This window comes from Mobula birostris, chromosome 27 (genome assembly GCF_030028105.1).
Source record: "Mobula birostris isolate sMobBir1 chromosome 27, sMobBir1.hap1, whole genome shotgun sequence".
NCBI classification, from domain to species: Eukaryota; Metazoa; Chordata; class Chondrichthyes; order Myliobatiformes; family Myliobatidae; genus Mobula; species Mobula birostris.
Window position 1 is genome coordinate 8,987,609 of NC_092396.1, and position 12,946 is coordinate 9,000,554.

General features: G+C 40.2%; 1 protein-coding gene across 9 annotated transcripts in view; it reads left to right on the top strand.

Annotated features, from left to right (window-relative positions):
* Positions 1-12,946, top strand: part of kif1b (kinesin family member 1B) — a 274,231-nt gene that overhangs the window by 158,433 nt on the left and 102,852 nt on the right. For 2 of the 9 annotated variants that reach the window (XM_072245137.1, XM_072245138.1), the window contains exon 21: positions 4,888-10,746. The exons of the other annotated variants lie outside the window; for them this stretch is intronic. In XM_072245137.1, the coding sequence (XP_072101238.1) occupies positions 4,888-6,348 (1,461 nt within the window). In that variant the 3' untranslated portion in view covers positions 6,349-10,746. Of the gene's footprint in view, positions 1-4,887; positions 10,747-12,946 lie in introns of those variants that run through there. 9 annotated transcript variants of the gene reach the window in all.

The following is a 12,946-nucleotide window of genomic DNA, read 5'->3' on the forward strand; positions in this document are numbered from 1 at the left end:
GATCTGATAAGCATAAAAACACAATTAAGTATAAATGACACTCTAAACAACATAAATAGCAATAAAAAAAACCACAGTAAGCATAAAGAACACAATAGTGTTTATAGTCAAACCACCTTTCATTTCATCCTTTCAAAACTGATATTTAACAGTGCTGTTATACTGATAGTTGTTTTATTAAAATTGTACAGTAATGGCCTTAGGGATTGATTTTTGCAGTTGCTATTAAGGTGGAAAGAAAATGGGAACAAATTGGGATTGGGCCTCAGGTTCAGATTTATATGTCACATGTATATCAAAACGTAGTCTTCTTGGGCCCTTAGCTTCCAGTGGAGCATAGGCCATTGATAACCTCCCGTCTCCATTGTCCAAGTCGATGGTTTGTTTGGAGTTCATCATTGTATCTATTGTACAGGGGTTGACCTATACAGTTTCACCAGAGCCCTGTTGGCTGGCCCTGTCCGTTTCCACCTTTCACGCTGGGGGCGTAGGGTTGGACTTTGAGAGGCCAAACACACGGTGAAATGCATCATTTGCGTTAACAACCTAAGAAAGTGCAGGGGGCAGCCAGCAAGCGTTGCCACGTTCCGGCGCCAACAGAGCCTGCCCACGGTGTTCAGCAGAACAACAACAAAGTAACAACAGCAAAACATGCTCCTTTCCCAATCTCTCACCCATGAGTCCTTACTGATGGATGAAATTATCCTTCCATAAGCCCCTCCCTTTTGGAAATCTTCAGAAAATCACTGCAGAAAACTGTCCTAGATATGAGTAATCTGTCTAGGAGAAGCTGAAAGATGTTTGGTGAGTGTGCTGAAACATACCAAGCATGCAGCTGTAGGAGGCTGAACTCTTCTTGGTGTCTGAGTGTTGTGTGACCAGAGAATGCTTCACACTGAATGTGGATACTTGAGATGGAAACTTTTTCTCCAGTCCTATTGTCCCTCTTCCTAATGTATACAAACATTTAAAACAACAGGAAAGTATATAGTCCGCCCCTCCCCCACAACTCAACTCATGTAGAATGGACCATGGCCTGATCTTCAATCTATGCTGAAGTAACTGGCTTCTAGCAATGATTATCTGGGTTCCACATTTGGGCTACTTGATGGGGGCAGAGGTGATATTGGTCAGATAGCAGCCTCCTGGTTACTGATTCGAGTACTCAGATTTAATAAACGTGGGTTTGCTCGTTGTGGCCATCTTTGCCAATGTGCAGTCAAGACAACGTCCATTTGTATGAAATCAAAGCCCATCAAGCAAAGTCCAAAACCTTCAGTTGAGGCATGGATTACCCCTCTACATTTTATTTTAAAAAGTTATAAACAGCAGCATTATTGGTGATTTTCCCTTCAGTTAATGTTTATAAATTCATACTTCAAGCAACACTTTAGAAAACCATATATTTAATCTCGTGGAACTGCATAATTTCTAGCTGTTCAAGTAATTGGCCAAAGTTCATGTTTATTACATGAAAAGTCATCACTGCAAAAAGTACAGGCTGAAAATTGTGTACATTTGTAAATTTGGGTTCTGATTCATTGCTCAAGAGAGATGCTGGTAACACATTGTGAGAATGATTCTGCCTTTTGTTGCCTGCTTTGAACAGTTCTGCAAAAGGCAGTGGCATTTTCTAAACTTTGGACAAAAAGGAAAATTCAATGCACATTTTCAAAGCCTCGCTGTGCACAGTGTTCATTCTGCTGTGCCTGATTGCCCTTGTAAAGCAACTGAAGAAAGTATAACTGCAGTGTGTAGTTGATATTTTCAGAGGTTACCAATTAAAATCTTTGCTTCAATGATTTTTCCTATATATTTAAAAAAAAGCCTTTTGAAAAAAATTCATCTTGATAAAAAAACTTCTTTTTAATTAAAGGATAAATGTTAAGTTTGTAGCGCCAGGCAGCAGATACCGAAACCAGATCATGTGAAGAGGCTGAATCAAAATATTTAAAGTGACATGAATTTCTAAACTCCTCCCCCCAACATAAATGGTGCATTGTTACTGTTATTCAGTTTAGCCTTGCCATTCACTTGTCCTACTGCTAGCTGCTATTTCTGAAAGGATGTACACTGTTTAAGTAAATGTTGAAAAGGAACAAATCGTGCTAAACATCCTTTTCGTTAACATTTAATAATATAGAATTCGAGGAAATCTCATTAACCTAAGTGTTCATGTAAGTTGTGCAAGACTCAATAGAGGATATTTTGTATGCAGTTTCCATCTGCTAAAAGGATTAGCTTGAGAGCTTTAAAGTGAATTCTGAGTTCAAGGTCGAGTTTAAAAAAAGGCTCAATTGTTGTCCAGTTACAGTATTTGATAAAGTTTAATTGATTGTTCGATGTAGCTCTTTAGTAATTGATTATTTTTAAGATGGGAGCAGGAAATTACTTTAACAAAATCTGGCAATATCTCATTTTAAAATGAAATACTGAGGCAAATCTGAAATTCTGAAGTTTAGGATTTTAAACATTTCGACCATTTTAAAAATGTTTTTATAATGTGTAGGTGAGCATTTGTTTTTTCCAGTGATTTTTATCTTGCCCGTTTCACCTGACAATAGCAATAGTTGCCTCTTTTAAGACAGCAGCGTATTGATGCCTAACTGCTTATGTAATTATTACTAACTTATTACTTAAGCAGAACAGATGGATCTAGGAATATTGGTCCATAATTCCTTGAAAGAGGTGTTACAAGTAGAGAGGATCTTAAAGAAAGCTTTTGGCACATTGGCTTTCATAAATCAAAGTATTGAGTACAGGAGTTGAGATGTTACGTTGATGTTGTATAAGATGTTGGTGAAACCTAACTTGGAATAATTTATGCAGTTTAGGTAGTCTAGCTACAGGAAAGATAGCGATAAGATTGAGAGTACAGAGAAAATTTACAAGCATGTTACCAAGACTGGAGGACCTGAGTTACAGGGAAAGGTCAAATAGGTTAAAACTTTATTCCCTAGAGTGCAGGAGAACGAGGGGAGATTTGATAGAGGCACACAAAATTGTGCGGGGTATAGATAGGGTAAATGCAAGCAGGCTTTTTCCACTGAGGATGGGAGAGACTAGAGGTCATAGGTTAAGGGTGAAAGGTGAAATGTCAGAGGGCGGTTTTGGGTGTGGAGCAAGCTGCCAGCAGAAGTGATGAATGCGGGTTCGATTGCAACATTTAAGAGAAGTTTGGTCACGTGCATGGATAGGAAGGGTATGGAAGGTTATGGTCTGGGTGCAGATCGATGGGACTAGGGAGAATAATACTTCAGCACAGATTGGATGGGCCAAAGGGCTTGTTTCTGTGCTCTATGACTACTTGTTTCAATATATTAATCTTCTGGATGGTTTGAATTTATGATGTTCATTATGAATTATTGTACCTAACATTTAAAAGTAGACTGTTAGTGATAAATGTAGACTTGATCTCGTCCTTCCCAAAGTTTTAAGAGTTGGTAGAATCTCATTCTTGCTTTAACACAAATCCTAAATAATTAAAAATTGACACACACAACCCATTTTGGAATTTTTAGAATGTTGCAGGATTAAATTAATACAAAGCAGTCTGCTAAAGTTTTTGGCAAATTTCGGTCAAGGCATTTTTCATGAAATTATTCACTCAATTACTTCACTGTTTTTAGATGGTGCCAGTTGTGTAGAGGAGTGACATAAAACAAACTTGTGGTCAATGGATTCCAAACGACTCTTACTCATTCCCTTTCCTGCAAGGATGAGAAGCTACTTAATTAACTTATTTTGCCTTTGTTTCAGTAACAAGACAAGCATTGGCTGCTCTGAACTTAACTGCATTTGTATGTGCACCTGCATACTAACCCATTTTAACTACGTGCATTTGACATCTACACCACACTTTTGTATCTTGACATTAAAATGGAGATTGCAAAGAGACATTCACTTTTTTTGCATGTTTGTAGCATGTCTTGGGCGCAGCTTTGAAATTAAGAAAAGGGAAAAAAAGATTAATTTGTCTGAATAAGTGGTAAGGGAGTTTCATATATCATGCAATTAAAAGGTGAATTTTTAATCTTTTTGTTTTCCCTTTCATCACTTTTTTGTCAAACATCTACAGAATTGTGGTGCAAAATATATGAAAAATCTGATTTGTTTCTGCAAATATTTTTGCATGTGTAAGGCGTAGGAAGGTCTGCCCACAGTGAAACCCTAACAAGTACCTCAAAGGAGGAAGAAAACTTGAAGCTGTAGTCACATGCTGTTGAATTTAAAACGCAGAGTTGCTTCGACAGGGTAGATTGTATGCAAGACCATAAAACATAGGAGCAGAATAAGGCCATTTGGCCCATCGAGTGTGCTGTGCCATTTCATCATGGCTGATCTATTTCCCTCTAAGCTGGAATCTCCTGCCTTCTCCCCATATCCCTTCAAGAATCTATCAGCCTCTGCCTTAAATATACCCAATGACTTGACCACTACAGCTCCTTTGGCAATTAATTCCAAAGGTTCTCCACCCTCTGGCTAAAGGAATTCCTCCTCATCTCTGTTCTAAATGGACACTCCTCTGTTCTGAGTCTGTGTCCTCTGGTCCTGGTCCCCACTATAGGGAGCATCCTCTCCACACCCACTCTATCGAGGCCTTTCAACATTTGATAGGTTTCAATGAGATCACCCTTGGGCAATGCCTTGTTGAGTTCAAAAATATTTGCGAAAACATCTCCTTACTTTTGGATTTCTGGACCATAATTCTGTGTTTGATTTTTATGCCAAAAGCTTTGAGCATGTGTTCACCTAATTCCATTATAGTTCCTCCCCCCACCCTCATGTTTTCTTCATAACTTTAGTTATTTTTGTTTTTATTCCATTTGAATTTTGGGTTTAATTTTAATTTTGGTTGTTTTGGGGCATTTTGGTTTTTTTTTAAAGGATGCAGATTCTGATAGTGGGGATGATTCAGACAAGAGATCTTGTGAAGAGAGTTGGCGGTTGATAACCTCCCTGCGAGAAAAGCTGCCCCCCAGCAAGTTGCAAACCATTGTAAAAAAGTGTGGCCTGCCTAGCAGTGGGAAAAAGCACGAACAGATCAAAGTTTACCAGATTCCCAAGCGACGTAAAATTACCAAAGACCCAAAGTGGGTGACGTTCTCAGACCTTAAGATCCAGGCTGTGAAGGAAATTTGTTACGAGGTGGCTCTGAATGATTTCAGACACACTAGGCAGGAGATTGAGGCTCTGGCGATTGTTAAAATGAAGGAGCTCTGTGCTGCCTACGGAAAGAAGGATCCCAATGAGAGAGAGTCGTGGCGAGCTGTCGCCAGGGACGTGTGGGACACGGTCGGCGTTGGAGAGGAGCGGATCGAAGATGTGGCGTCCACCGTGAAAACTCCCAGTGATGTGGATGTCCTCAAGTGCCATGTAGACAAGCTGGAAAACATCCTGCAGGAGGTGAAGCAGCAGAACAGCACAAAGGAGGAAGAGATTAAAATTCTGCGGAACAAAATGCTGCAAATGGAGAAGGTTTTGCCGCTGCAGCCCGGGAAGCCGGCTTCACCCGAAGAGGAGGGCGAGGACGCCGGGCGCCGGAGCGGCAGCGGCGGAGAGAAAGGACTCGGCGAGGATCAGATGACCAAGGAGGAGAGGGTCTCAAAGTTGATGAGCGAGGATCCGGAGTTCCGGCGGGGGCGGCTGCGCTGGATGCGGCTGGAGCAGATCCGCTTCAAAAACCTGCAGCAGCAGGAGATTGCGAAGCAGCTGCGGCGGCAGAGCGGGCCACACAGGTTTATCCCGCCGCAGGACAGGAAGCTGCGCTTCCCCTTCAAGAGCAACCCCAGCCACCGAAACTCCTGGAGTCCCGGCACCCACATCATCATCACAGACAAGGAGGCTGTGGAGTTTGTGGTGGAGAGGGGCCCGAAGGAGGAGGAGGAGGTGGTGGTGGTGGGCGGCGCGGAGGAGGAGGCCGTCGGCGTTGAGAAGAAGCACGGGCGTGAGCAGCCTCAGCCGTGGCGCCACAACGGGCCGGGCAGGGGACACAACCCCAACCAACGCAACAGGCAGCAGCACCACCACCGAAACGAGCAGCAACCTCGCTGGCGCAGCAACTCCTTCAACAGCGGACAGAACCGGACCTTGCGTCGGCAGGCCTCGAACTCGACCGAATCGTTGCCGTCGTCCGACGGCCGGCAGACGCCCGAGTCCCCCACGCACCACCAGCGGCGCCTCCACCAGCAGCCCTGCCACTACTATGGCGGCTCCTCGGAGAATTGCTTTCATGCCGTCGAATACGTGAGAACTGACAGGCCCCACCACAGCCATTTCACCACCCCGCCGAGGATGCGCCGCCAGTACTCGGCGCCAAACCTAAAAGCACGAGAAACAACTGTGTAGATGCACTTGACCACTGGAACATGCCTGACATCTCCCCTCACACCCTCTGCCAAACCAGCCGAGGCCTTGCCGCAGCCAACCATCCTTCAAGAGCTTCCAATGTGTCAGGCTGTGGATCCTCCTGAATTCAAACAGCGGATTTCTGTTCATTGTAAATTTTGGGAAACGAAAAGGCCAGGTCTACTACAGCTGTCATTCGTTTTTTTGGTCAGTCAGTCATCAGACATGATTACCTTTGTCACTTAGAAAGCTGGCAGCCTAATTAATGTGCTGAACATTGGCATTTGTTTTTGACAGTTGCTAATTGGTCAGTGCACCTATCTTTTATTTTAAAATCCAATTTTTCCCCGTTTTTACTCAGTTGAGAACTGAGTGGAAGGATTTTAATATTTAAGTTTTGTCAATTATCAAATTACTTGCCAAGCTGACAAAAAAAGGAGCACAAGCAGTTAACATCTAATCCTTGGAAAACTGACACGTCTTAATTTTGACTTTTGATACATCTAAGAGAACCCCCCCCCCACCAAATATAATTATTAAACTCCATCTCAGAATGATTTCACTCCTTCACATCGCCTTTCAGATGTTTTTCTTCAGACCATAAGAAATAGGAACAGAATTGGGCCATTCGGCCCATTGAGTCTGCTCCAGAATTCAATCATGGCTGATTATTTACTTTCTACAAGTCTGCCTCATAAACTCAAGTGTCCTTTTCACAGGTCCAAATTGAACTTTAATTTTTAAATGGAAGTCCAAATGTTGCCACTATTGTGTTTTTTAATTTGAGGGGAGGAATCTTTTATTTTTTGTGGGAGATCATTGTAGATTGCTGCTGAATTTTTTTGAGATCACTTGTATTCAATCAAAATGAGCAGGTATTATTTTGTATTTAATTTCTGTATTTGGGCAGCCGGTTAAAGAGTAAAGTGGTGTAGTGAAAGAATTTGACAACACAACTCCTTAAAAATACAGGTTTACATACCTAAAATTAAAGCATGTAAAGATTTCCCCCCCTTCATAACATAAAACGTAACTCTGTTAAGTGTTTAGCATAAACTATTTGCAATTTTAAAAATGTGTCAAAAATACTGTATGTTTTTTTTACGTATTTTCTTTGATATGTATCCTGGGTAAGCTGACTGAAGGGCTATAAGAGTAAAATTCCAACAATCCAGCAACCTTGGGACTTTGATAGTGCTGATCTATCTAACTTTTTGGACTTTTGGATGTCACTCTTTGATTTTTTTTTAATTTACTGAGATACAGCACTGAATAGGACCTTACAGCCTTTCAAGCTGCACTACCTAGCAATTCCTTGATTTAACCCTAGCCTAATCACAGAACAATTTACGATGACCAATTAACCTACCAGTCTTTGGACTGTGGGAGGAAACCTACGAGGTCCACAGGGAGAACATACAAACTCCTTACAGACAGTGGGGGAAATATACCCAAGCAAACTTTTATTGTTGTTCCTTTCCACACCTTGTTGCCATATGGGTGACAACCTTAGCGTTTCTTTAGCATTTGTCTGTTTCTTTTTTACGAGGCTGAGTTGCTAGCTCGATGCTCAATCCGGCACGATGGAAAGCGTGCAAGGAGCCAGCTGGATCCGAACCTGGGACCCTCGCCTCGAGGTGTGGTGCAGATGCCACTACACCACCAGCTGGCTAAGCAAACTTTTATTTCAGTTGTTACCATATTACATAGTGGAATAATAAATCTTACAGTGAGCCTGGTGACTTTAAAAAGGAGCAGGAAATATATAAACACTCTGGAACCTGGTTTCAGCCACACATAAGAGTCTAAGACATAGGAGCAGAATTAGGCCATTCAGCCCATCGAGTCTGCTCTGTCATTTGATCATGGTTGATTTATTATCTCTCTCAATGCCATTTACAAAATAACTAAATGGGAACTGTAATTAATTTCCTGTTCATGACGCACGGCTATATGGCCAGTTAACTCCTCTTCACTTTTGTGGTTGGGATTACCAATTCTGAATGAAATGGATCAATGATTGGCTAACTCAGTTCACTGGGATAATTAGGTGTAATGACTGCTTCACTCCTGTTTAGAGAAACATGGCAAAATTCTGGAGGAACTCAGCAGGTCAGACAGCATCAATGGAAATGAATAAACAGTTGACGTTTTTGAAGGGCCACAGCCCAAGACGCTGACTATTCATTCATTTCCATAGATGCTGCCTGATGTGCTGAGTTCCTCCAGCATCTTGTATGTGTGTTGCCCTGGATTTCCTGCACCTGCAGAATCTCTTGTTTCATATCCATGTTCCTGATCACTGGTGTTCTGGATGCTTACTGTTCATCCTACTTGATCTCTGCACCCTCAGATCGTAATATCCAATGGCTGCACCAAGCAATCTGATGCTGGATTATCGGAGTTTTACTCTTATTGCCTTTCAGAATTTGGTTTTGTTTAATGAAGATTAAATGGCTTGAGTTTGAGAACTTGGTTCAAGATACCTTTTGAAGGCTTTGTATATTTTGATGTCAGTGACTCCAAGAAAGTTGGGAAAAAGCGGTCAGAAAGGAACGTAATGTGCCTTATCTACTTTAATACAAAGTAACAAACTAGTAACATGTTGTAGTCTGAACTTATTTCAGAAATTGTGATCACTTTCCTTTCTTGTAAAGAAGAAATGTTAGAAATAAGTAGCTTCTCCATTTTTCATATACGTTTCATTTGAGTGATCTGATTAAATGTGCCTTCAATACCATAACAGTATTTGAACTTCATGTTTTAAACCAATTAAAATAAATTACCATGTACTTTAAATTTAGAATCTTTCTATCCAACTAATGCAAATCATTTTGGTACTAGGCACTTCCTCCTTGAGCATATTGGTATTTTTTAAATAAAAATCTTCATCCCAAAATATTGGAAGAATGCTTTCAAAACCTTAAATTTTCAGACCTGGCATTTGTGGGATTCAACTCTGGAGACTGTAGTTTAAGTGTGGGCTTTTTTTAAAAACTCAGTTTTCTAAAGCTTGTGGGTTTTTTTCTCTGGGTCCCAATTTAATCACATTAAGACTACATTTTGGTTTAATCTGTTCTATCGCTTAATATATGAATGAGGGTTGTGAATAACGTAAACGATGGAAGGCATGTGAAGCTCCATATGGAAAGAGTTTTGATTTGGCTCGATTGAAGAGACATAGGGTTGTTTAAGTAAAACTTCCTTAAATTTGTTAATGAGCATGTTATTATTTCCTTAACTATATGCATAATTAATATTCTTTAAAATTAATATACACTTGCTTATTTCTAATGTCTGCCTCAATTCATTTTGAATATTCAAAAATTATTAATCTTTATGCTCTAGAAGCTTTGCATTGTAGTTTTGCAATTTGATGCCTTTTGTTATGTTTCAAAAGAAGTTTAATAATTTCTCTTTTTTAGCATTGAGATTGTCTGATTTCAGTTATTAACTTCCAAAGAATTGATTAAGTGGACTTGATAGACTAAAACAAAATTTCTGACTTTGGATAAAGGATATAATTAGTAAAGTTAATATTGTCTCAACATCAGTTCTCAATTATTTGAGAATAACTTCGTATATGTTAAGAGAAATTATCTATGCAAGGTCAATCTAGAGTAATTACATTCTTGGATTACTTGATGAAGTTTGAACAGCTGCTGTATTGTATAGTGTTTCATTCTTATTTACTGACAATACGTTATACATTTATATTTTTAAATCATGATGCTGTCTTGGAGAGTGCAGGCTCATTTAACTAACGCAGTAAAAGTCCTTTGATTCATGTGCACTCTGAAAGGTGTAGAGTTTCTTAAGAACTTGAAGTGCCCACAGTACCTCCAAAGCTACAGATTGACCAGTGTCTTGCTCCAAACTCTTTTCTAATATATCCTGGTTTTAAAATGTCCCATCTTCCAGCATCACCATTACTGTTAGTAAGAAAGTTTATGTTGACCTTAATAATGATGCATGTAGCTAGTTTTGTTTCTTCAATTAGCTAATTTTTTTTTAAGTTGCCACTGGTCTAAAATAATGTAGATCGATTTTAAGGAAACGGTGCTGGTCTGTTTCTTGTGCCGAGAAAGGGACACTTTCTCCTCCTGTGGATGGGTCGTGTATGTTTTAAAAGTGGGTCTTTGTAGACAACCTTACATCATAATAAGGTTTTTAGTGTGCTTTAAGAATTAATTCAATAAAGGATAACATTGATTGTATCCAGATTGTTTTCTAATATTGTAAATTTGTGAGTATTTTCATAACTTTGCAATCACAATGACTGTGATCTGACTGATGCCTTCTATGTAGTATCAGTTATTTTCTGGTTGTTGTCTATACATTGTGTCCAGTTCAGACTTATGTTTGAAGGTTTCAGTCAAATAAAGTGCGGAGTTTTCATGTTTTGTGTTGGTCTTTCTCAATATAATGCTCATAATCTTTATAGAACTTTTTGCATTGCTGGGCTTGAACTTGCTGGACTGACTTTGCATTGGCCCTTATACTGTTGAACATCTGAGAAATCAGAGTCAGGCTTAATATCACTCTCAGCTGTCTTGAAGTTGTTCTTTTGCGGCAGAAAATATATATTTATGTTGTTGAGAAATATTCTAGGATGTGCCCTCATCAGTGAGATAACCTGAGGTCATCGGGTGTTTTGGGTTTTTCAACATCAGACACCACCGCCCAGGTGACCCAGCCAGGGTTGATCAGACTTCCCAGCTCCATTGGTCCCCGGGTAACACCTTAGGCAGAGGGAAAGAAGCTGTTCTAAGACATTGAATGTGTGTCTTCACACTCCTGTACCTTCTCCTAGATGGTAGCAATGAGAAGAGGGCATGTCCTGGGTGACGGAGGTCTTCATTAATGGATATCGCCTTTTGAAGCTGGGGAGGCTGGTGCCCACGATGGAGCTGGCTGAGTTTGCAACTTTCTGCAGTTTTTCCGATCCTGTTCTGCGGCTTCTTCATACCAGACAGTGATGCAACCAGTCAGAATACTCTCCACAGTACATCTGTAGACATTTACTAGAGTCCTTAGTGACGTATCAAAGCTCCTCAAACTCCCAAAGAAATGTGCGCAAACAATAATAGTTTTGGAATCTAAATTTAATTTTCCTTTTTTGTTTTGCTATTCATCACGATTAAATTTAACCATTTTCAAAGTCCTAAAGGGTTTGAAACAAATATGACAATATTTAGTGCCAGGCAAAATGGTTTTGCTGTTTTTTCAACTCAAATAATTGCTTTTTATGCAGAAGTTTACTCAATTTAAGAATTTATATAGCATAAGGGAGAGATATTTCTATCTTGTCATTGAAAGCTAACTAAGACAGGAGCAGTGAATAATTTATTATGCTTCAAGTCATATTTTCATTTTTGTTTGACTCGTAGCCGAGCTGGAAAGACAGTAAGACAGAAATATAACAGAGCCAGGAGGTTAAATAGTTGCTATGGCCTTTGAATTTGTGCACTAATATTTCTGAAATGGCCCCCTCGTTTTCTTGAAATTGCTGAAGTCGCTGAAGAAATTTTGTGAAGAAACTGATCATCTGGTGTAAAGTAAGTTGATTAAAAAATTAAGCAGTGGGGTAAATAGAATTTATCCAAGCACCCAGCTTTATATTGTCAGCACAACTGTCCCATCTTTTTGTCCAAGTCATTAATGTAGCCTGCATGAGTAGCCAGGGATCCAGCATGGCCTGGGTTGCCCTCACTCAGGGTGAAAGGATATTAGTACTTGTTCATTTCAACTGCTTTCTGACCTTTACACAGCCTGGATCTGTGTTAATATATGTTGCCCGTAACACCATGTCCTTGGGCAGCTCATTAAAGGGTGTTACTCAAAACAGGGAACTTGAAAGGTTAGATACATTAGGGAAATTAAGAGACTCGAAGATAGAGTCATAGAGGACTACAGCACAGATACAGGCCCTTCAGCCCATCTAGTCCATGCTGAACTATTATTCTGCCTAGTCCCGTCGATCCAGACCTTAGCTGTCCATATCCCTCCCATCCATGTACCTATCCAAATTTCTCTGAAATGTTAGTTGAATTTGAATCCTCTGCTTCCACTGGCAGCTTGTTTCACACTCTCACCACCCTCTTCAGTGAAGAAGCTCCTCCTCATGTTCCCCTGAAACAGTTCACTTTTCACCCATGACCTCTAGTTTTGGTTTCACCCAACCTCTGTGGGGAAAAGCCTGCTTGCAAGGGCACATGGTTGACAAAATAAGATGGAGGGCTGTGTGGGAGATGAGAGGTAGATTGATCTTAGAGTAGATTAAAAAGCTGGCACAACATTGTGGTCCAAAGAGCCTCTACTGCTCTGTGGTGTTCTATGAAAGAATCTTTTGAAACTGCAGATATCAGAATCAGGTGTGTTATTACTGACGTGCTGTGAAACTTACTGTTTTGTGGCGACACTACAGTGCAAGACATAAAAATTACTATAATTTACAATAAAATAGTGCAAAAGTTGAACAGCGTGGTCATGTTTATGGGTTCAGAAATGGTATGGAGATTGATAACCCAGTTGTGATCCTCAAAATTCTCTGGAACTTGTCCAACACTATTTCTCCTACATAAAACCATAACGATTT